The 23,741-nt window shown below is 41.9% G+C and overlaps 2 protein-coding genes across 2 annotated transcripts; both read right to left on the bottom strand.

Moving 5' to 3' along the window:
- Window positions 1-1,079: 1,079 nt before the first annotated feature.
- On the bottom strand, window positions 1,080-11,148 carry LOC139386344 (rhodopsin kinase grk7a-like). The gene is made up of 4 exons (XM_071131877.1): window positions 10,464-11,148; window positions 8,565-9,002; window positions 1,708-1,985; window positions 1,080-1,536 (listed from the first exon to the last, which is right to left on the bottom strand). The coding sequence occupies exons 1-4, from the start codon at window positions 11,055-11,057 to the stop codon at window positions 1,200-1,202; spliced, it is 1,647 nt and encodes a 548-aa protein (XP_070987978.1). The 5' UTR covers window positions 11,058-11,148; the 3' UTR covers window positions 1,080-1,199.
- Window positions 11,149-21,024: 9,876 nt separating this feature from the next.
- On the bottom strand, window positions 21,025-22,659 carry LOC139386349 (ring finger protein 7). The gene is made up of 3 exons (XM_071131887.1): window positions 22,405-22,659; window positions 21,860-21,907; window positions 21,025-21,458 (listed from the first exon to the last, which is right to left on the bottom strand). The coding sequence occupies exons 1-3, from the start codon at window positions 22,577-22,579 to the stop codon at window positions 21,340-21,342; spliced, it is 342 nt and encodes a 113-aa protein (XP_070987988.1). The 5' UTR covers window positions 22,580-22,659; the 3' UTR covers window positions 21,025-21,339.
- Between the last annotated feature and the right edge of the window lie 1,082 nt (window positions 22,660-23,741).

Genomic DNA, 23,741 nt, shown 5'->3' on the forward strand with positions numbered 1-23,741 from the left:
AATTAGTAAGGTGCATTGTGGTGCGCACACATTCGTAAAGGCCCAGTGCAGTCAAAATGTTTTTTTCCTGTGTTTTGTATTATATTGTGCAACAGCTGATGAAACTAACACAGTTTGATCAGTATTATTTCCTGATAGTTGCTTGTTGAAAATACAATCTACACAGGATCTAATCAGCAGGTTGGCATGGGCGGGACTTTTGGCTTGCCTGGTGACATCACCAATTACAAAGAGAGTTACAAACATCTCTGCCAATAACAGCTAGTTTTCAGTTTCCCCTCCCCACTCAGACCACTCCCAGACAGTCCTAGCAACATTCTTGCTTGAGAAATAGTTATTTGCTAAAAATCTATTTTTGTTCATTTTAATGGAATACTATTACAGTAAGGTACATCATTGTTACCCAGAAATTATTTGATATTGATATAAACACAGCTGCATTGGGCCTTTAAATGTAACTAATGGGTGAAAATAAGTTAGCATATACATTGTTATAGTGCACTTGAAAGAAACCCTACATATCACTATTACAAAATAGCTTATAAGACTGAACACAGTGAGATCCATTTTACAGGTCTATTATACATTTGTTAAAATGTGGTTTGGGAGTTTGTTGGTCATTGGAATATAGTGGTGAAGAAGTGAGAGTTCATGCTCTCTAAGGCTTTAAGAGTTAAAGCTTTGCAATCCAATAAAACCACATCTCACTCAAAAATGCACAGGTGATCGTACCATATGCATTTAAAAAAAAAGGCAAGACGTTTCAAGCAGGTCAATATTGAGAAGACTTGTGAATATCCACATATCTAGATATCTGGGGACACCTTGTGGTATAAGCCTGCTACCGCAACTCTGCCAGTGCCTGTAAAGCACAGTCCCCATTTCAGCTCTAGTCTAGCTTTTTCCTGTTGATTCTACCACAGACACTGACCCTGCCCATTGATATAGACAAAATCACCTTATCGATTCCTGATATCATCGTAAGTGCTGTGGCTTATCATGATCATTACAATGTCATAGAGCAGGAAGAATCATATCCACAAAAAAATGTGTGAAGTGGTGGAAATATGTGTCTTGACCTGGCTCTGGATTTTACTACCACTTCATATCTTTTTTTGTGGCTATGATTATCGTCACAATGTTCTTAATGAGATAGGACTTTTGTAATTTTCAAAGCTAACTATAGTATAGAGGAGATTTTATAAAAGCGTGCAGGATTTTGATTTCTTCTCCTCGTCGTCCAATCCAGCGGCCGACTCTTTCCTATTGGGGTCGTTCAGCTCGTCAAAAAGTCCGCTGTCAATCATTTCCAGTTGCCATGCAATGGGCACAGCCCCCGTGTTGAACTCCTTGAAGAATTTGTCATCTTTGTCGTCAAACACGACACCCTTAATCTCAGAGAAATCTTTGATGTCCCCCGTGTCTTTGGCGTAGACCACGTTGGGCTTGGGGACCCATGGTGGGTCGATCAGCCCCGCCTCCAGTCGAGGGAAGTTAATGCCTTTGAACCACTCATGCTTCCTTGGGTCCTCGTTCCTGGATAACAGAGAAACACACTGAAGTCAGAGAAATATACACCACCCCCCAAAACCACCTTATGTGATACCTAGAACTGACCAGGAAAACCTCTAGAGGGCCCTAGAGTTGTTCCTGGTCCGGCCATGTAGTCAGGAATATCTCTGGGCTGAAACTGCGGTCAGCTCTTACTTGGTCCTGCATCCCAGACGCTCGTCAATTTTCTTCTTGAGGAAGAGGTCGATGATGGCTTTGGTGCCCTCGTCAAAGTTCTTGTGCTCGTACTTGCATTCATCCTCGAGGGTGCGCCGTGCCACCTCCTCCTTCTGCACCTTCTCCTTATAGTCCTTGAAGGGCAGGCGAGCTGCCACCATCTCGTAGATACTGCAGCCCAGTGCCCACCAGTCCACTGACATCCGGTAAGGCTCTTTCTTCAGGATCTCTGGGGCCATGTAGCCACTTGTGCCAGCCTGAGGAGAGGTAGGAGGGGAGGAGGAGAGTACAGAGGTTTGATGACAGAGAAGGAAACAGAGAAAGAGAAGTGAGGGGTTAGACCTAGTTCTAAGGTTCCATATCATAGCAACAAAATGTTCTGTGTTAAATCAACTTTGGACTAGAGCACAATGCTTCACTTAGTTAAGCTAATGCATGGCAAATTGGTTGTGGCATAGCACAACTTTGATTGATTTATTAATTGATTCTACCCTGCAAGGATTCTCTTAGAATGGCGGGATCTATGTATTTCAGAACTACACTGTACTTTCCATGTGTGGAACCTAACTTCTTGGTTTAAAATGAGCTTTTTTGTTTAATTTCTGTTTGTAAGTTTGTTTAAAGTGTATGTATTGAGAGATGCAATGATTGGCATGGGGTGAGAGAAGCACCGAGCGGAAAGAGGAAAATGGTGTACGTATGTATGGGTGTGTGTGGTATGTATGTATGTACAGTGGGGCAAAAAAAGTATTTAGTCAGCCACCAATTGTGCAAGTTCTCCCACTTAAAAAGATGAAAGAGGCCTGTAATTTTCATCATAGGTACACTTCAACTATGACAGACAAAATGAGAAAACAAATCCAGAAAATCACATTGTAGGATTTTTTAATGAATTTATTTGCAAATTATGGTGGTAAATAAGTATTTGGTCACCTACAAACAAGCAAGATTTCTGGCTCTCACAGACCTGTAACTTCTTCTTTAAGAGGCTCCTCTGTCCTCCACTCGTTACCTGTATTAATGGCACCTGTTTGAACTTGTTATCAGTGTAAAAGACACCTGTCCACAACCTCAAACAGTCACACTCCAAACTCCACTATGGCCAAGACCAAAGAGCTGTCAAAGGACACCAGAAACAAAATTGTAGACCTGCACCAGGCTGGGAAGACTGAATCTGCAATAGGTAAGCAGCTTGGTTTGAAGAAATCAACTGTGGGAGCAATTATTAGGAAAAGGAAGACATACAAGACCACTGATAATCTCCCTCGATCTGGGGCTCCACGCAAGATCTCACCCCGTGGGGTAAAAATGATCACAAGAACGGTGAGCAAAAATCCCAGAACCACACTTGGGGACCTAGTGAATGACCTGCAGAGAGCTGGGACCAAAGTAACAAAGCTTACCATCAGTAACACACTACGCCGCCAGGGACTCAAATCCTGCAGTGCCAGACTTGTCCCCCTGCTTAAGCCAGTACATGTCCAGGCCCGTCTAAAGTTTGCTAGAGAGCATTTGGGTGATCCAGAAGAAGATTGGGAGAATGTCATATGGTCAGATGAAACCAAAATATAACTTTTGATAAAAACTCAACTCGTCGTGTTTGGAGGAAAAAGAATGCTGAGTTGCATCCAAAGAACACCATACCTACTGTGAAGCATGGGGGTGGAAACATCATGCTTTGGGGCTGTTTTTCTGCAAAGGGACCAGGACGACTGATCCGTGTAAAGGAAAGAATGAATGGGGCCATGTATCGTGAGATTTTGAGTGAAAACCTCCTTCCATCAGCAAGGGCATTGAAGATGAAACGTGGCTGGGTCTTTCAGCATGACAATGATCCCAAACACACCGCCCGGGCAACGAAGGAGTGGCTTCGTAAGAAGCATTTCAATGTCCTGGAGTGGCCTAGCCAGTCTCCAGATCTCAACCCCATAGAAAATCTTTGGAGGAAGTTGAAAGTCTGTGTTGCCCAGCAACAGCCCCAAAACATCACTGCTCTAGAGGAGATCTGCATGGAGGAATGGGCCAAAATACCAGCAACAGTGTGTGAAAACCTTGTGAAGACTTACAGAAAACGTTTGACCTCTGTCATTGCCAACAAAGGGTATATAACAAAGTATTGAGATAAACTTTTGTTATTGACCAAATACTTATTTTGCCCCATAATTTGCAAATAAATTCATTAAAAATCCTACAATGTGATTTTCTGGATTTTTTTTCTCTCATTTGTCTGTCATAGTTGAAGTGTACCTATGATGAAAATTACAGGCCTCTCTCATATTTTTAAGTGGGAGAATTTGCACAATTGGTGGCTGACTTAATACTTTTTTGCCCCACTGTATGTATGTGGGTATATACAGTGCCTTGCGAAAGTATTCGGCCCCCTTGAACTTTGCGACCTTTTGCCACATTTCAGGCTTCAAACATAAAGATATAAAACTGTTTTTTTTGTGAAGAATCAACAACAAGTGGGACACAATCATGAAGTGGAACGACATTTATTGGATATTTCAAACTTTTTTAACAAATCAAAAACTGAAAAATTGGGTGTGCAAAATTATTCAGCCCCCTTAAGTTAATACTTTGTAGCGCCACCTTTTGCTGCGATTACAGCTATAAGTCGCTTGGGGTATGTCTCTATCAGTTTTGCACATCGAGAGACTGAAATCTTTTCCCATTCCTCCTTGCAAAACAGCTCGAGCTCAGTGAGGTTGGATGGAGAGCATTTGTGAACAGCAGTTTTCAGTTCTTTCCACAGATTCTCAATTGGATTCAGGTCTGGACTTTGACTTGGCCATTCTAACACCTGGATATGTTTATTTTTGAACCATTCCATTGTAGATTTTGCTTTATGTTTTGGATCATTGTCTTGTTGGAAGACAAATCTCCGTCCCAGTCTCAGGTCTTTTGCAGACTCCATCAGGTTTTCTTCCAGAATGCTCCTGTATTTGGCTCCATCCATCTTCCCATCAATTTTAACCATCTTCCCTGTCCCTGCTGAAGAAAAGCAGGCCCAAACCATGATGCTGCCACCACCATGTTTGACAGTGGGGATGGTGTGTTCAGCTGTGTTGCTTTTACGCCAAACATAACGTTTTGCATTGCTGCCAAAAAGTTCAATTTTGGTTTAATCTGACCAGAGCACCTTCTTCCACATGTTTGGTGTGTCTCCCAGGTGGCTTGTGGCAAACTTTAAACAACACTTTTTATGGATATCTTTAAGAAATGGCTTTCTTCTTGCCACTCTTCCATAAAGGCCAGATTTGTGCAATATACGACTGATTGTTGTCCTATGGACAGAGTCTCCCACCTCAGCTGTAGATCTCTGCAGTTCATCCAGAGTGATTATGGGCCTCTTGGCTGCATCTCTGATCAGTCTTCTCCTTGTATGAGCTGAAAGTTTAGAGGGACGGCCAGGTCTTGGTAGATTTGCAGTGGTCTGATACTCCTTCCATTTCAATATTATCGCTTGCACAGTGCTCCTTGGGATGTTTAAAGCTTGGGAAATATTTTTGTATCCAAATCCGGCTTTAAACTTCTTCACAACAGTATCTCGGACCTGCCTGGTGTGTTCCGTGTTCTTCATGATGCTCTCTGCGCTTTTAACGGACCTCTGAGACTATCACAGTGCAGGTGCATTTATACGGAGACTGGATTACACACAGGTGGATTGTATTTATCATCATTAGTCATTTAGGTCAACATTGGATCATTCAGAGATCCTCACTGAACTTCTGGAGAGAGTTTGCTGCACTGAAAGTAAAGGGGCTGAATAATTTTGCACGCCCAATTTTTCAGTTTTTGATTTGTTAAAAAAGTTTGAAATATCCAATAAATGTTGTTCCACTTCATGATTGTGTCCCACTTGTTGTTGATTCTTCACAAAAAAATACAGTTTTATATCTTTATGTTTGAAGCCTGAAATGTGGCAAAAGGTTGCAAAGTTCAAGGGGGCCGAATACTTTCGCAAGGCACTGAGTATGTATGTATGTATGTGTGTATATGTATGTATATATATGTATGTCTGTATGTATATATATATATATATATATACGTAGGTATGTGTAAGTGAGTGCTGTTTTTTTTCTTGTTGCTTTGTCTCTGTTGTTGTATCTCTTAATATGGGTGAAAATTGTGAAATTCCAATAAAAAATACTGTTACAAATGTTTTTTTGATTCTACCCTTACATAGGCCAATCTACCCTTATGCTCCTCATGCCTTTTATCAGGGACCTTGTATCCCTGAATTCTACCAAAGCTCTTTCGTAACATCAGCACCACATGCCTGCACCAGGTTTCCCCTGCACCAGCCTCTAGTAGGCCCTCTATTGAGGCCATGTCCTGATCTGACCCCCCCCCCCCCCCTGGGCTGCACCACTCTCCACTGTGGATACCCACTAGGACTGAGCCTCTCCTCGCAGACAGATCCCAGCCACCTCTGAGTAATGCTAAGATTAGTGGGCTGTGGGCTAACGCACTGAGCCCCTTGACCAAGGCCAATCCCCAATGGGACAAGCCTGTTTTAGGCCCCAATTGGACAAGCCTGTTTTAGGCCCCAATGGGACAAGCCTGTTTTAGGCCCCAATGGGACAAGCCTGTTTTAGGCCCCAATGTCTCACTCAACAGTGAGTGAGTGACTGAAGGTTAATGAGAGTCAGAAGTGTGTTGTAGTTCACGGACCAGTTCCAATTCACATATCAGCAAACCTTTTTATTGGCTCCTCAGATATTTGTATGTCATTGCATTAATCAGGAGTCGGCTGTATATGAGTGAGGATAGAAGTGTCCCTTCTATGGATCAATAGGGAGCCTGAGTCATAGACAGTGACAGAGAGGTCAATGTCATGGACATAACTAACGTGGAACAGGTCACATCCCACTGGGCACACCACGTCATTTCAATGTGGAGAATTTAGTTATATTTGGTTGAGAGGTGAGACTACAATCTATATTCACCCACTCAAAAAGACAGGCAAAAGTTAGTTGAATTTCCAATGTGTTATCACTATGCTTTCTTTCAACCACCTAAAAGCACAACCAAAATCCAATGGAAAAACATTTTGGTATAGTTGTCATCCAAATGTCACTGCACTTTCAACCACTTAAAAGCACAGCAATGTTCAAATGGGAATACAATGTTAGATAATTAGTTCAGATGAATGTGTTATCACTGCTCTTAATCTAATAGCAGAACCAAATGAACTGGATTGCAGTGGAGATAACATTAAAATTACATGGTGCAAGTGATCAATTCCGTTTGAGATTCTTCACAGATTAGTACAGCAATTGTGAAGATCTCCACAGACCTGGAGGGACCTATGCATGCTATATTAAACATGCACGCTTTATATGATTACATAGGAAGTAATAGTATAGTATATTTACAGTAATCTCAAAATGTGGCCATGGATGTGTTATTCATCTTAAGGTTGAATGTTACATTAACTTTAGGATATTTAGTGTATCACAAAAGTAATATTGAATAGTGTTTGGTTGACAATGCAACCAAATATCAAAATTTAAAGGAGATTGTTCCATCTGAGCCACTGGCTTAATCCCATTCTTTAACTTTTATTTTTGGTTGAGTTGGAGACGTGAATTCAACAGATAATGGGTTAACTTGTCAGGCTATTTGTTCTATTTCAGAGATGTATCTTCTTATTGGATAGTTTCATCTGTGCCACTGAATTGAATTGCTGTTTGTTTACAAATGAATGATTTGTTGTTGGATTCACGTCTTCATCTCAACCAAACGTCTAAGTTGAAGAAGAAGACTAAATCAAATCAAACTTTAAATAGTTTGATGTGATTTAGTCCTATTCTTCAATAGATTTTTGTTTGCAACATGTCAATTATTAATTTGTAGACAAACTGGAATTACAGCGAGACTAAGTCAGTGTCACAGGTGGAACTATCCAAGCAGAAGAAACATCTCTTTCAAATGTTGATATTTGGTTGTGTATCATTAAATATCATAACATTTTAAATCAACCAGAGCCTGAAACCTTAGGCCTATTGTTTCAGCTATTTTTAGTTAACTTCAGCCGTTGATGACTTTGCAAATGCTATACAGGCCTAAATAGCATAATTAATGATAATATATGAGTGATAAAGTATGGTCACATTTAATTTGCTCTGTTAAATCTATACCCTTTGGAATGACTTCAATAGCAACAGTGAATCTATCTAGTTTTTAAGTGGAGATCTCTCAACATACTCAAGAGGTGTGGAGGTGTGACCCAGCCTATTGTTTTAGTCTGATAATGGATATAACTTTGAAGATCTGACGTTGTTTTAAAGGCACAAACTCAACATATTTTATACATGGTTTGTCTATGTTGATATTTGGTTACCATGCGGAAACTTCACCCTCAAAACAATGGTGACTTTTTCCACTTAGATTCCAATACATCACAAATTACGTTGAAACAACATTGATTCAACCAGTTTGTGCCCAGTGGGATGGTAATGATGTAAAACCCTGGTATTATGGATAGATCCCTATCCATAGATATATCCCTATGTAATCTCACATGAAATAGCATGTCATCTCACCCTAACTCTAAAAACAACTCAATCATTGTTAACATAGAGTAATTAAACATTTTCTAAAATTTAACTAGGCAAGTCAGTTAAGAACAAATTCTTATTTACAATGATGGCAGACCGGGGAAGTGGGTTTACTGCCTTGTTCAGGGGCAGAACGACAAATTTTTACCTTGTCAGCTCGGGGGATTCGGTCCAGCAACCTTTTGGTTACTAGCCCAATGCTCTAACCATTAGGCTACCTGCCGCCCCAAAACAAGGATGGAGTTCATCTCAGCCTATCAGAGCTCTTACCTTTTGATTGATGGTCTTTTCGCCAGGCAGCTCCACGGCCAACCCCAGATCCGAGAGTCGACACTGGCCGAAGCTGTCCAGTAGCACGTTCTCTGGCTTCATGTCTCGGTACGCTATATCCATGGCGTGTAGGTGGAGGATTCCTGTGGTGACCTGTGCAATGTAGTAATTGATGCGGCCTATTTCAAGGCCTTTTTCACCAATGTTATAGATATGGTACCTGAGGTCGCCGCCATTCATTAGGGTCATGACGAGGCACAGGTGGGTCTTGGAGTCGTAGGCATAGGACAGGTTCACCAGGAACAGGCTGTTAACCTTCTCCAGGATCTGCTTCTCCAGCAGTGCCATGCCCTCACCATTCTTCTGCTTCAGACGCTTCTTGCACAGCTTTTTGCAGGCGTACATCTGGCCTGAGTTTTTCACCTGCACGGCACACACCTATGCAGAGAGATAGGCAGGGACTAAAACAAATATGTTTGATAAATGTATGTTAAGATCACCCAGCTAGAACAAAACGTTCTGAGAATCACATGTTTCTTCGAGCTTGGTGAGAGCGTGGTTGTCCTATGGTTTTGCATACACATTTACACAACTTTCTGGGAATGGTGCAGGATCGTTGCTTACTTTTGGAACATTCTCAGCACATTTAATGGTCGACATTGGGCACAGAAAAATTCAAAAACTCCGCCCCTTTCTTAATTTTTAAACAGAAATGGGGTGTGTCTTTGGTGGTTCATCGATGTGCCATTCTGGTCATGCACGCCGCGACCGTCGTCGCTAGTTCGTTAGCTAAGCTAGCCACTTTAGCTAGCCAGGAACTCCTCCAGTAGTGTTGACGTCATTTCACTGGGTTTGTTTTTGGACAGAAGCTGTAGAGATCGGTAAGAAATGGTACTTCTGTAGCCAAATATCTTACTCATCCACTTTGTTTTTGTTTTTAAGCATTAAATGACCTGGTATGTTGGTGAATTGATCAGTTATATAGTTTAAAGCCATTATTTTAGATTTTTTGATTAATTTCATTAATTTAACAGAACATTTCCTAAAAGTTAAAGCACGGTTACATTTAATTAAAATGTTGGTAACGTTCTAGGAAGATTCTCCAACTTGGTTGACATTGGGAATTTTCTCAAATAGTTCAGAGAATGTTAAGATTTTTTTTTCTCTTCTGTTCAGTATTACAGCATAATGTTTCCTACAGGTTTCCCGCGCCCACTTAATGAGTACTTGTTTCCTTTGAAATGGGGTCTGTTTGAATAGACTAAAATGAACAGCTTTGTATGAGTTGTGGACGAATTCCATGGATAGACAACAGAATAACAATATAATCTCACTGACGCCATGTCACAATAAAAAAGAAACGTGTTTGCATGATTAATGCCTGAGCAAAGGAATTTCCATTTGTCCTATCTGTGCTTGGAGACTCAAAATAAACTAGCAGTGTTATTAAAAGTCTTATAGAAACATGTTATCAGAACGTTAATAAAACCTCCCGGGAAAACGTTCAGGGAACCATGGTAAAATGTTCTCAGAACCTTCCTGCAACCTAAAAATGTATGTTCCCAGAACAGGTTAAATGTTTTATTCCGTTCTCAGAATAAGTTTTACCGGTCAGGAAACTTCGTCCCCAGAACCAATTGGAAACCAAAAACGTAACATTCCCATGACTTTCAAGGAACCAAATGTGTTAGCCGGGCAGTATGTAGTTAGATGAGGTACAAACAATTATCCCTTTTAGTGACTTCTTCATTTGTATTTGTACCATCCCCATTCTCACTGTAACTGTTGCATACCCTTAGAAAAGTGCTAAAGCCGTTTTTAAGTTTACATTTTAGAACTGTAATATTTCACTACCGTTTTCAGTTAGGCAGCTGCACTGTAGACTTTGTGTGGACTTACCTCTCCAAAGCCTCCCTTACCCAGGGTCCTGAACTCATAGAAATACTTATCAGTGATTTTCTGTTTCTCGTACTCTTTCCACTGCAGGAACTTGTCAAAGTTAGGGCTGGTCTGGTACTCTGTGAAGGGCTTTTCCTTCAGGTACTCCCGCGTGGCATCTTTCACCTTGCCCATCATCACGTCTTCAAAGTCCTTGTCCGACACCGCCTTGCACTTGTCCGCTACCTCTCCCGTCAGGTAGGACAGGAAGTTCTTGGAGTCAGCCTTGCAGAACTTGTTGATGATGTTCATCCTCGCCTTATCTTTGCCAGCGCCTTCTGCCAGATCCCAGTCGATTAACTCGTCCAGGAACTCTGCGGCCGCCACGTACTGCGGGTTGGACTCCAGGAGGAACTGCCGGAAGAACTTCTTGCCTATGGGCTGCCTCTCGCAGAGCATCTCAAATTCTTTCCCAACCGTGGCGCGGATGGACACACACTGTTCTGGCTTGGGCAGGGACAGGCTACGCCGCCTCTTCCTCATCTCTTTTTCGTCACCCCCCTTAAGGTAGGCCGTGTTCGCCACCAGATTATCCAATCCCCCCATGTCACACATGTTGGCGGCTGCTGCGTTGGGTTGTCCCTACTACACAGTGTGGCTGAGCAGGGAGCTAAGGCCGCTGTAAGATGATGCTAAGACTGTGTTCTTTCCCTGTGTGTGCTTCCCTGTAGTGTTTCCAATTCTCTCCAGGTCCCAGGTGGGACTGAGCAGCTCCGACACCTGCGTCACACCAGAAGACATTCTCTGACACAATCACGTAATGCCTCATCTAGAATTAAAACGCACATCAGGGATTTTCTCTTAAGTAAGTGTCTGTGTGCTCATTCATGGACGCTGCTCACGGAAAGGAACTTATGTGGTTTCTAACTTAAGAAGCTTTGGTCGGTCTATATTTAGCGGGATACTAACTTAGATGGGGATAATGCCAGCGTAACTGTAGTGAGGTGCTGACCTGGGTGTCATAATATTTTAGATAGAAAGATGTAAACTAAGAGTTAAAATCCTTTTGCCTACACATTGAGGTGATAAAAGACTATTACATTTCAGAAGACAATGTCTGGTTTAGGAGAGTAATAGATTTAATGACATAGACATGGGGCAACACTACTGTGAATTCAATTCTCTCAAGAAGTAGTGAATGATCTCTCTAGAATAGCCTATAGCTGAAGTGGTTATTTCTATTCTGTTATGAGAAGAGAACACATTAATTTACTCCACTAATCAAATCAAATCAAACGTTATTTGTCACATGTGCCGAATACAACAGGTGTAGTAGACTTTACAGTGAAATGCTTACTTACAAGCCCTTAACACTTATTTTTCTTAAAACTGCATTGTTGGTTAAGTTAAAAAAATAAAATAAAAATTAACAAATAATTAAAGAGCAGCAGTAAATAACAACAGCGAGGCTACATACAGAGGGTACCGGTACAGAGTCAATGTGCGGGGGCACAGTTAGTTGAGGTAATTGAGGTAATATGTACATGTAGGTAGAGTTAAAGTGACTATGCATAGATAATAAACACAGAGTAGCAGCAGCGTAAAAGAGGGGGTGGGGGGTAGAAGCTGGGGTTAGAAGCTGTTAAGAAGCCTTTTGGACCTAGACTTGGCGCTCTGGTACCGCTTTCCGTGCAGTAGCAGAGAGAACAATCTATGACTAGGGTGGCTGGAGTCTTTGACAACTTTTAGGGCCTTCCTCTGACTGGTATATAGGTCCTGGATGGAAGAAAGCTTGGGCCCAATGATGTACTGGGCCATATGCACTACTTTTAATAGACTTTTAATATAAAATATATTTTATTATATTGATATTCTGCCTATTCTTTATTTATGACAATATGCCAAAAATAATGTAATCATAGGATAACAAGTTAGGATTAATCAAGTTTTACACTAGATCACAATAATCTCTGATGTAATCAAATCAAGGCAAATACATAGCCCTGATCAGGCCAGGGTCTAGGATCAAATGTGTCTGAGACCCACTATTACTCTCAGGTGTAGGCTACGGTGTGTTGTAATCCATTGTTAGGTGTAGCCTAAACATAATTCCAAGATCCTCTCCAGCACCCTGTGGCTGCTAGCCACTCAACTGGGCACTATCTCACCTTCAAGCTTAATAAGTCTACTCTGAACTGTTCTGGTGGAAGTGTTCTTATTGAAACTCAAAGATGAGCTCACTCAACCATTATGGCACACCACGTAATCTGTGCCTCTGTGTACTGCTAACCTCTGGGGTATTGACATAGATATTCATTGTCTTACCAGGAAAAGGCAGTTAGAAAAATACTCGTTTTGGTAACATTTTTACATTATGAGTTGTTATAGCCATGTATGATCATTTATGTCTAATAACAGGGTTTATAATAAATGATGTCTCTCTCTAGGTAGCACATTTTCAGTGTATAAAAAAATGATACTAAGTATGGGTTATACACAATCTATACTTATGATAAGTCTTACAATGCATTACAACCACATTTTTATTTATTTTTATTTCACCTTTATTTAACCAACAACGACACAGAGTTACACATGGAGTAAAACAAACATACAGTCAATAATACAGTATAAACAAGTCTATATACGATGTGAGCAAATGAGGTGAGATAAGGGAGGTAAAGGCAAAAAGGCCATGGTGGCAAAGTAAATACAATATAGCAAGTAAAACATTGGAATGGTAGATTTGCAATGGGAGAATGTGCAAAGTAGAAATAAAAATAATGGGGTGCAAAGGAGCAAAATAAAAAAATAAAAAAAATACAGTAGGGAAAGAGGTAGTTGTTTGGGCTAAATTATAGGTGGACTATGTACAGGTGCAGTAATCTGTGAGCTGCTCTGACAGTTGGTGCTTAAAGCTAGTGAGGGAGATAAGTGTTTCCAGTTTCAGAGATTTTTGTAGTTCGTTCCAGTCATTGGCAGCAGAGAACTGGAAGGAGAGGCGGCCAAAGAAAGAATTGGTTTTGGGGGTGACTAGAGAGATATACCTGCTGGAGCGTGTGCTACAGGTGGGAGATGCAATGGTGACCAGCGAGCTGAGATAAGGGGGGACTTTACCTAGCAGGGTCTTGTAGATGACATGGAGCCAGTGGGTTTGGCGACGAGTATGAAGCGAGGGCCAGCCAACGAGAGCGTACAGGTCGCAATGGTGGGTAGTATATGGGGCTTTGGTGACAAAATGGATTGCACTGTGATAGACTGCATCCAATTTGTTGAGTAGGGTATTGGAGGCTATTTTGTAAATGACATCGCCAAAGTCGAGGATTGGTAGGATGGTCAGTTTTACAAGGGTATGTTTGGCAGCATGAGTGAAGGATGCTTTGTTGCGAAATAGGAAGCCAATTCTAGATTTAACTTCGGATTGGAGATGTTTGATATGGGTCTGGAAGGAGAGTTTACAGTCTAACCAAACACCTAAGTATTTGTAGTTGTCCACGTATTCTAAGTCAGAGCCGTCCAGAGTAGTAATGTTGGACAGGCGGGTAGGTACAGGTAGCGATCGGTTGAAGAGCATGCATTTAGTTTTACTTGTATTTAAGAGCAATTGGAGGCCACGGAAGGAGAGTTGTATGGCATTGAAGCTTGCCTGGAGGGTTGTTAACACAGTGTCCAAAGAAGGGCCAGAAGTATACAGAATGGTGTCGTCTGCGTAGAGGTGGATCAGAGACTCACCAGCAGCAAGAGCAACCTCATTGATGTATACAGAGAAGAGAGTCGGTCCAAGAATTGAACCCTGTGGCACCCCCATAGAGACAGCAAGAGGTCCGGACAGCAGACCCTCCGATTTGACACACTGAACTCTATCAGAGAAGTAGTTGGTGAACCAGGCGAGGCAATCATTTGAGAAACCAAGGCTGTCGAGTCTGCCGATGAGGATGTGGTGATTGAGTCGAAAGCCTTGGATACGGCTGCACAGTAATGTTTCTTATCGATGGCGGTTAAGATATCATTTAGGACCTTGAGCGTGGCTGAGGTGCACCCATGACCAGCTCTGAAACCAGATTGCATAGCAGAGAAGGTATGGTGAGATTCTAAATGGTCGGTAATCTGTTTGTTGACTTGGCTTTCAAAGACCTTAGAAAGGCATGGTAGGATAGATATAGGTCTGTAGCAGTTTGGGTCAAGAGTGTCACCCCCTTTGAAGAGGGGGATGACCGCAGCTGCTTTCCAATCTTTGGGAATCTCAGACGACACGAAAGAGAGGTTGAACAGGCTAGTAATAGGGGTGGCAACAATTTTGGCAGATAATTTTAGAAAGAAAGGGTCCAGATTGTCTAGCCCGGCTGATTTGTAGGGGTCCAGATTTTGCAGCTCATTCAGAACATCAGCTGAGCAGATTTGGGAGAAGGAGAAATGGGGAAGGCTTGGGCGAGTTGTTGTGGGGGGTGCAGTGCTGTTGACCGGGGTAGGAGTAGCCAGGTGGAAAGCATGGCCAGCCGTAGAAAAATGCTTATTGAAATTCTCAATTATGGTGGATTTATCAGTGGTGACAGTGTTTCCTATCTTCAGTGCAGTGGGCAGCTGGGAGGAGGTGTTCTTATTCTCCATGGACTTTACAGTGTCCCAGAACTTTTTTGAGTTAGTGTTGCAGGAAGCAAATTTCTGCTTGAAAAAGCTAGCCTTGGCTTTTCTAACTGCCTGTGTATAATGGTTTCTAGCTTCCCTGAACAGCTGCATATCACGGGGGCTGTTCGATGCTAATGCAGAACGCCATAGGATGTTTTTGTGTTGGTTAAGGGCAGTCAGGTCTGGGGAGAACCAAGGGCTATATCTGTTCCTGGTTCTAAATTTCTTGAATGGGGCATGTTTATTTAAGATGGTTAGGAAGGCATTTAAAAAAAATATCCAGGCATCCTCTACTGACGGGATGAGATCAATATCCTTCCAGGATACCCCGGCCAGGTCGATTAGAAAGGCCTGCTCGCTGAAGTGTTTCAGGGAGCGTTTTACAGTGATGAGTGGAAGTCGTTTGACCGCTGACCCATTACGGATGCAGGCAATGAGGCAGTGATCGCTGAGATCTTGGTTGAAAACAGCAGAGGTGTATTTAGAGGGCAAGTTGGTTAGGATTATATCTATGAGGGTGCCTGTGTTTAAGGCTTTGGGGAGGTACCTGGTAGGTTCATTGATAATTTGTGTGAGGTTGAGGGCATCAAGTTTAGATTGTAGACATCACGAGTCATTATATCCGTTGGCTTCCGGGACACATATTAGCATTGGCGTGCCCAGTTTATTGTATGGCCTTTTCACCCTTTTAACGTACAGTATACAACAACATTACTGTATGCAATTTGTGATTGGTACATACATTTTTGGACTTTCTAATTAATGATACTGTATGTACCCATTCAGCATTGAAGAATATAACTTATAAATGCATCATGAGCTTAGTTCAACTGTCACACTCGATGAGAACCCATATAAGCTCGTTTTACTCAATTGTTTGTAAACAATGTAATTGTAAACAAACATTGTATCTCAATTATGGTCAGTCCTTGTATTCATAGCTTTGCTATGAATTTAAGTGGTTATATTTCTACAGCCCCATGCCTCAGCTGTTTACCGAAACAGTGGCAGGGGGGTTACTTTGTTGTTATTTGAACTGCAGATTGCTCGTGCTTAGGCTATACTGCTTCTTTAGTGATGATGGTGGTGAAGTATAGATTATTCAAGTACTTTCTGATAGGTTTAGTAAAGGTTAGGCACAGGTCAGGAGTCAGGCAGAAGTCATGGATGACTTCCACAGAGATTGTTACGCTGAGCTTGTCCTGACCTGGGATTGGGGGCAAAGGTAAAAAAAGGAACAGAGAGCTGCATTTGGAGATCACTGTCATTCTGCTAAGCCCATAGACAGCCCTATAGGCAAGATCAATGCCAAGTATAGTAGCTTAAAACCATGAGGAGTAGCCAAGTTTGATGAAACATGTAGGTAAGTTGGGTCTATTTAAAGCTCTGTTGTGCCAAAAGGGGTGTGCTTTGGCTGAAGAGCAGAAGACAGGCAGGATTATGACTATATATATATATACTGTAAACTGTATATACAGTACCAGTCAAAAGTTTGGACACACCTACTCATTCAAGGGTTTTTGTTTATTTGTACTATTTTCTACATTGTAGAATAATAGTGAAGACATCAAAACTATGAAATAACACATATGGAATCATGTAGCAACCAAAAACGTGTTAAACAAATCAAAATATTTATTATATTGCCTTGATGACAGCTTTGCACTCTTTCCATTCTCTCAACCAGCTTCACCAGGAATGCTTTTCCAACAGTTTTGAAGGAGTTCTCACATTTGCTGAGCACTTGTTGGCTGCTTTTCCTTCACTCTGTGGTCCAACTCATCCCAAACCATCTCAATTGGTGATTATGGAGGCCAGGTCATCTGATGCAGCACTCCATCACTCTCCTTCTTGGTCAAATAGCCCTTACACAGCCTGTAAGTGTGTTTGGTCATTGTCCTGTTGAAAAACAAATGATACTCCCACTAAGTGGGGCAACAGGTAGCCTAGTGGTTAGAGCGTTGGGCCAGTAATCGAAAGGTTGCGAGATTGAATCCCCGAGCTGACAAGGTAAAAATCTGTCATTCTGCCCCTGAACAAGGCAGTTAACCCACCGTTCGTAGGCTGTCATTGTAAATAAGAATTTGTTTTGAACTGACTTGCCTAGTTAAATAAAATCTGCAAACCAGATGGGATGGCACATCACTGCAGAATGCTGTGGTAGCCATGCTGGTCAAGTGTGCCTTGAATTCTAAATAAATCACTGACATTGTCACCAGCAAAGCACCACCTCACCATTGCACCTCCATGGGAACCACACATGCGGAGATCATCCGTTTACCTAATCTGCATCTCACAAAGACACAGTGGTTGGAACGAAAAATCTCAAATTTGGACTCCAAAAGGACAGATCTCCACTGGTCTAATGTCCATTGCTTGTGTTTCATGGCCCAAGCAAGTCTCTTCTTATTATTGGTGTCCTTTAGTAGTGGTTTCTTTGCAGCAATTCCCTCATGAAGGCCTGATTCACACGGTCTCCTCTGAACAGATGATAGAGAGTAACTTCCGGCGCCGACAGAGATGGCCGCCTCGCTTCGCGTTCCTAGGAAACTATGCAGTTTTTTGTTTTTTTACGTGTTAACCCTCGCAAGGCTGCAGGCCCAGACGGCATCCCCAGCCGCGCCCTCAGAGCATGCGCAGACCAGCTGGCCGGTGTGTTTACGGACATATTCAATCAATCCCTATACCAGTCTGCTGTTCCCACATGCTTCAAGAGGGCCACCATTGTTCCTGTTCCCAAGAAAGCTAAGGTAACTGAGCTAAACGACTACCGCCCCGTAGCACTCACTTCCGTCATCATGAAGTGCTTTGAGAGACTAGTCAAGGACCATATCACCTCCACCCTACCTGACACTCTAGACCCACTCCAATTTGCTTACCGCCCAAATAGGTCCACAGACGATGCAATCTCAACCACACTGCACACCGCCCTAACCCATCTGGACAAGAGGAATACCTATGTGAGAATGCTGTTCATTGACTACAGCTCGGCATTCAACACCATAGTACCCTCCAAGCTCGTCATCAAGCTCGAGACCCTGGGTCTCGACCCCGCCCTGTGCAACTGGGTACTGGACTTCCTGACGGGCCGCCCCCAGGTGGTGAGGGTAGGCAACAACATCTCCTCCCCGCTGATCCTCAACACTGGGGCCCCACAAGGGTGCGTTCTGAGCCCTCTCCTGTACTCCCTGTTCACCCACGACTGCGTGGCCACGCACGCCTCCAACTCAATCATCAAGTTTGCGGACGACACAACAGTGGTAGGCTTGATTACCAACAACGACGAGACGGCCTACAGGGAGGAGGTGAGGGCCCTCGGAGTGTGGTGTCAGGAAAATAACCTCACACTCAACGTCAACAAAACTAAGGAGATGATTGTGGACTTCAGGAAACAGCAGAGGGAACACCCCCCTATCCACATCGATGGAACAGTAGTGGAGAGGGTAGCAAGTTTTAAGGTCCTCGGCATACACATCACAGACAAACTGAATTGGTCCACTCACACAGACAGCATTGTGAAGAAGGCGCAGCAGCGCCTCTTCAACCTCAGGAGGCTGAAGAAATTCGGCTTGTCACCAAAAGCACTCACAAACTTCTACAGATGCACAATCGAGAGCATCCTGGCGGGCTGTATCACCGCCTGGTACGGCAACTGCTCCGCCCTCAACCGTAAGGCTCTCCAGAGGGTAGTGAGGTCTGCACAACGCATCACCGGGGGCAAATTACCTGCCCTCCAGGACACCTACACCACCCGATGTCACAGGAAGGCCATAAAGATCATCAAGGACATCAACCACCCGAGCCACTGCCTGTTCACCCCGCTATCATCCAGAAGGCGAGGTCAGTACAGGTGCATCAAAGCTGGGACCGAGAGACTGAAAAACAGCTTCTATCTCAAGGCCATCAGACTGTTAAACAGCCACCACTAACATTGAGTGGCTGCTGCCAACACACTGACACTGACTCAACTCCAGCCACTTTAATAATGGGAATTGATGGGAAATGATGTAAATATATCACTAGCCACTTTAAACAATGCTACCTTATATAATGTTACTTACCCTACATTATTCATCTCATATGGATACGTATATACTGTACTCTATATCATCGACTGTATCCTTATGTAATACATGTATCACTAGCCACTTTAACTATGCCACTTTGTTTACATACTCATCTCATATGTATATACTGTACTCGATACCATCTACTGTATCTTGCCTACGCTGCTCTGTACCATCACTCATTCATATATCCTTATGTACATATTCTTTATCCCCTTACACTGTGTACAAGACAGTAGTTTTGGAATTGTTAGTTAGATTACTTGTTGGTTATTACTGCATTGTCGGAACTAGAAGCACAAGCATTTCGCTACACTCGCATTAACATCTGCTAACCATGTGTATGTGACAAATAAAATTTGATTTGATTTGAGATGTCTCTGTTTAACTCTGTGAAGAATTTATTTGAGCTTTAATTTCTGATGGTAACTCTAATGAACGTATCCTCTGCAGCATAGGTAACTCTGGGTCTTCCTTTCCTGTGGCGGTCTTTATGAGAGCCAGTTCCATCATAACGCTTGATGGTTTTTGCGACTGCACTTGAAACTTTAAAAGTTCTTGACATTTTCTGGATTGACTGACCTTCCTTCATGTCTTAAAGTAATGATGGAGTGTTGTTTCTCTTTGCTTATTTGAGCTGTTCTTGCCATAATATGGACTTGGTCTTTTACCAAATAGGGCTATCACCCCCACCTTGTCACAACACAACTGATTGGCTCAAATACATTAAGAAGAAAATAAATTCCACAAATTAACTTTAACAAGGCACACCTGTTAATTGAAATGCATTCCAGGTGACTATCTCATGAAGCTGGTTGAGAGAATGTCAAGTGTGCAGAGCTGTCATCAAGGCAAAGGGTGGCTACTTTGAAGAATCTCAAATATATATTTAGATTTGTTTTAAATTGTTTTGGTTAGTACATGACTCCATAGTCTAATGACTATTTTCTACAATGTAGAAAAAAGTACAAATAAAGAGAACGCCTGGAATGAGTAGGTGTCCAAACTTTTGACAGTTATTGTCTGTATAGTATCAGAGTGAAACACAAATGATTTTTCCTGTTTTTGCACTGTATATACATCATCTCAACAATTACACAACTCAGGTCTATTCTTGCACAACTCCTTGCATCCAAAACAGCTCCGGTAGTTGTGCTGATTTTAAATGAGTTGGCATGTATACACAAAGTTAATTATTCAATAGTTTATCTGAGCTGTTACATTAAGTTGTTGAAAAGCAGAGCATGGCATGTTCAGTCATAGGAAAAGGTGTGTTTGTACAGTGGCCATTGCTATAGGTCAAATTTTCCTTGTTTCCCACATGGAAGCTACAGGGTGTTACATTCCTATACAACATACATGGCTGCTTGTAACCATAGAAAATATCAGGAAGGAAAAGGCTTCCCAACTTTGGCCATAGCCACACAAATATCCATCAAAACATTTCCCAAACCATTCATGTATTTCACATGAAATGCATGTTAAGCAGAATATAATATTTCAGGTTTAACTCATTATTTCATCAGTTGAATGTGACTATTCTTATAGACAAGTGTAACGTGTCTGATTGGCATGTATTATGCAATTACAATGCCACAATTATGCAATATTGGAAGTTCTCTGATTGGTTGACTGGCACGGAGTGCTCCTCTCCTACTGGTTGTCCCTGCCAGGACTAAACACAGTCCCTGCATCACCATGGATCCAAACCCCAATAGCCTACACATGATGCAGAGGCAATAGTATTCTGTGAACATTATCTTAGCAGGTGATGTATTAAATGGGCTCTTACAGGTAGCAAGAAAGGCAGACACCTCATGGTCTGAGGGGATGCAACCATAACAATAAACCATCACATTAAAATGCTAAAAAGGAAGAAATAACAAAGCTAAGTGTAGATTTATTTTTAATAACTAACTTTTTTTCTCACAAAAAAAATCTTGAACGACACAAAAAAAGGTAACAAAGACACCAAACGCAGCACCTATCCTCAGAGTTCTTCAGCATTGCCCTGCACCTGCCAATGTTTCCATCAAACAGCGGGGCAAGGACGTCTTCACCTGGATATTGGCCATTCATTCTATATCTTAACATCGAAGGAATGACAGAGGCATGCACACACACATGTACATAGAAGGTCGAAGTTTCTCAGTCCGGTCTCCTGCCCAAACTTGCAGTGGAAGGATGGGGAAGTTAGAGGGACTTCATTTGCCGATTCTCTGTACGACCCAGTCCTGCTGGCACAGTGGACAGCGATTGTTCTGCTTAACCCAGAGAGACATGCAGCAATTGTGGAAAGAGTGGTTGCACTCTCCCCATACCACTGTGAAAGAGGGGAGACAGAAGCACACTATAAAATTGTGTGCTACATGGTATTTTCAAATTCAGCATGTCAGCCGAATAGATGGTAAAGCATATTGGTACACACACAATCAATATATGTATCCTAACGCATACACAGTACAAACTCTGCTTTACCAAGGTTAAGATACCCTGGCTTTATCAAATTGTAACCCCATATACTAGACTAGAAACCCAGGTATATCTGTCACATGCACATGGTGTGAGACCAGTGGGAGTTGTGGCCCGGTTCTGGATCTATAAAATGTGTATCCAGGTTTCCCCAACACTGGAGCAGACCCATACCTACCGCTGGTCTTATAACACCAGATTGGTGTCTTGGGGCTATATAAATGTTTGGCTAAGACGTTTAAAGTAGCTTACCAACACAGTCCTCTTGTTTATTTTCAGCCTGACACCGCAAGCATGCATCTGCAAAGATAAGGTATATATATCAAGGAAACTTACTAACCAACTAGCTATACTGGTGCACAGCTGTCGTTGACCATTCCTACATGGTGACATATGGACTGACACAGCTGGCTAGCTTGATAGCAATTCAGTCTTCCCATGCGAGGTTAGTTGGTTACTGTAACTAGCTTGATTCCTTGCAATGCCTTGAGTCATGTTTTCAGAATTCTAACGTTAGCTATATTAGCTAGCTAACGTTAGTTGTCTGTTTTGTAGCTAGATATGATCTAGCAAGCTAAGCTATCCAACTAGGATCCATTATCGGTCTGTCTGCCCATGACATGATGGTCATCTCTTAATCAGCTTAGCTAGGTGACTGTCTGACCACTAAGCTACTGTATTTATCGTTGTTGTTGTTAGCTAGCTTAATGCACACCAATAGTTGACTATGGGTGTCCTACTATAACTAGTTACTGTAGCTGGCTAGCTAGCTAAATCACTGATTCAAACAAACGTACCCATAACTTGGACCCTACAGATGGCGCATGTATCGCACTCCACATCCCAGCTCCACATTGCCACAGCATTCCATTTCTTGAGAGAAAACATCTTGTCACTGCTCGATTTTGACCCCGAATTAGAGCTGTGAGAGTGTATTAAACCCGGCTCTTCACCGTCTTCCATCTCTGCCATAGAATAATCTAGCTAAAGGTAAAACAAAATGGACGAAATAAGCAGGCTAGCTAGTCCGTGGAGCAAACAAACAAACCAGGAGGCGCTCATGCGCTAAAACACCTGCAGTACTAATAAACGAACACATGGCGGAGACAAAGATTAAAAGGTAGGCTACTGCGAATGAAGGTAAAATACTTCACTGTAGGTCTCAAGAAGCTAAGAAAAGGTAACAGATGCTCGTATTATGTATTGTGCACCCTTCTGTTCTGGTTATTTTTGGTGTGTGTGTGTTTTTTTTTTAATATACTGTATGGCTACTGTTGCTCAGTTGTACTTTTTCAAATAATTGAGTAAAAAAACAAACCCTTGAAATGCCTATTATACTAATAATGGCACTAAACTTTTACACAACTCAGCTCTTTCCAAACATTTGCCACTACATGTAACCATATCTAAACAATACAGTGGCTTCAGAAAGTATTCACGCCACTTGCCTTTTTCATGTTTTTTTACAAAGTCGGATTAAATTCGATTTAAATGTAATTTTGTTAATGATCTACACCAATAACTCAATGGCAAAGTGGAATAATTGTAACATTTGTAAAAAAATATATATTAAAAAAAAAACACATCTTGATTAGATCAGTATTAACCCCTGAGCCAATACAGTACCAGTCAAAAGTTTGGAAACACCTACTCATTCAAGGGTTTTTCTTTATTTGACTATTTTCTACATTGTAGAATAATAGTGAAGACATCAAAACTATGGAAACACATGGGATCATTTAGTAACTAAAGTGTTAAACAAATCAAAATATATTTGAAATTCTTCAAAGTAGCCACCCTTTGCCTTGATGACAGCTCTGCACACTCTTGGTATTATTCATACACTCTGTTTTGATCTCAGTGTGATCCTTCTCTCCCTCTTATGTGAAATCTTTGAAATGGTAGCAAATATGTTGGCGCTTATTCGAGGGGTGACAGACTTTTTTAAAGGAGGCAGTTTAGTTCAGCAAAGCCGGGGCATAATACAAAATACAACACACTATGAGAACTCAGGCTGGCTAACTGGAGAAACCTATCTAAAGGTTACACTCTGAAGAGTCTCCACCCAACGCATGCTCTCAGTATTTATAATATTGTTGCTGGAGTACAAAAGCCAGTCCACTCCATCTTGCCA

This window comes from Oncorhynchus clarkii, chromosome 27 (genome assembly GCF_045791955.1).
Source record: "Oncorhynchus clarkii lewisi isolate Uvic-CL-2024 chromosome 27, UVic_Ocla_1.0, whole genome shotgun sequence".
Taxonomy (NCBI): domain Eukaryota; kingdom Metazoa; phylum Chordata; class Actinopteri; order Salmoniformes; family Salmonidae; genus Oncorhynchus; species Oncorhynchus clarkii.